Source organism: Saprolegnia parasitica (genome assembly GCF_000151545.1).
Source record: "Saprolegnia parasitica CBS 223.65 unplaced genomic scaffold supercont2.87, whole genome shotgun sequence".
Taxonomy (NCBI): domain Eukaryota; phylum Oomycota; class Saprolegniomycetes; order Saprolegniales; family Saprolegniaceae; genus Saprolegnia; species Saprolegnia parasitica.
The window spans coordinates 115,980-117,552 of NW_012156481.1; the positions used below are offsets into that span (position 1 = coordinate 115,980).

Here is a 1,573-nt window from a genome sequence, read left to right on the forward strand (position 1 = left end):
TATATCGAAACCTCTTTAAAAAATGTATATAAATTATATCCCACAACCGTCTCATATCGCATGCATATATCGACGTTGTCTTGTTTGTTGCCTGGTCGGTTCCAAGGCGTCGTCGCTCTCCACACTCATGCCATCATCTTTCTGTTTCATTTGAACGACCCATTGCCCATGTGCCATTTCGCTAGCAGCGATGGTTTGCGCGCGCTGGGATCGATCCAAGTCGGTCGATGGCCAACACCGAGGAACGCAGGCCGATATATATTGGCGACGTGATAATATATTGAGACAGAATGGATACAACACAGTGCATATCGAATGACACTCTACCCCGCGGCTGCGACTTTCGAAGCGCCTGCCACCTGCCACCGACGATGACGGACGCTGCGCCAACTGACCGCCGCCTGCGCCTGACGCTGCACGCGGCGAGAGACCTCGCGGCCGCCGACTACACCTTTGGCGGTATCTCGCGCGGCAAGAGCGACCCGTACGTGGTCTTCCGCATTGGTGACCAGCGCTTTACAAGCAGCTGCATTGCATCGACGCTCAACCCGGTCTGGGGCGCCGAGGTCTTTGAGTTCGCGCTGAGTGCGGACGCCATGTACACCAGCGCGCTCGTCGTCGAGGTGTACGACCACGACCTCTTCAACGCCGACGACCTCATTGGCTCGACCGTCCTCGCCTTGGCCCAGTTCGAGATGGACAAGACCGCGCGGTCGATCGAGTGGCCGCTCGACGTGCCCGACGAGTTTAGCAGCCAGAAGGTCCAGAGCGTCCTCCTCGTCACGGTCCACGTGCTCGAGCCCTATAGCGACCCGGCGCTGCAGGCCGAGATCGTCGACGAGATGGTCGAGACGCAAAAGTGGCGGCCGATCTCGGGCTGGGGGCACTCGAAAATGGAGACAACGGTCGAGCACGTGATTCCGGCCGCGTTCACGTCACCCGTCGGGTGGGTCATTGCGCTGCACGAGCCGCGCCAGCAGACCAGCAACCAGCATCCGAGCATTGCCGACGACCTCTGTCCCGACGGCTGGCTCTACGCCGCGTCCTGGGACGGGCCGTGGTACAAGAGCGCGAGAGGCCACCCGACCGCGCTCTGCCGCAAGCGCAAATGGACCAAGACGTACGTGCGCACACGCCGCGCGCTCTCGACGACGCAGCAAGACAAGACGATTGACGCGATCCTCGGCAAGTATGGGCTCACCGAAGATGACGACGACGACAACCAGTGGCTGCACGAATAAGAACTGAGTCTTCGTTTGTATCTATGGACGCATTGCAGACACATTGTCCTTCCTCTTACGCGACGTACGTAAGATTTAGCGTTCATGTGGTAGCTGTCAGCGAAGACGCTGTGCTGGCTGATGCACTTGGCATCATCGTCGCCGAAACTTGGCACGCAAACGAATGGGCGATTCTATCTATCTATCTATCTATCTATCTATCTATCTATCTATCTATCTATCTATCTATCTATCTATCTATCTATCTATCTATCTATCTATCTATCTATCTATCTATCTATCTATCTATCTATCTATCTATCTATCTATCTATCTATCTATCTATCTATCTA

General features: G+C 55.5%; 1 protein-coding gene across 1 annotated transcript; it reads left to right on the top strand.

Annotated features, from left to right (window-relative positions):
- Window positions 1-348: 348 nt before the first annotated feature.
- Window positions 349-1,245, top strand: SPRG_12078 (hypothetical protein). Its single transcript, XM_012351844.1, has one exon. The coding sequence runs from the start codon at window positions 372-374 to the stop codon at window positions 1,239-1,241; it is 870 nt and encodes a 289-aa protein (XP_012207234.1). The 5' UTR covers window positions 349-371; the 3' UTR covers window positions 1,242-1,245.
- Window positions 1,246-1,573: the final 328 nt, after the last annotated feature.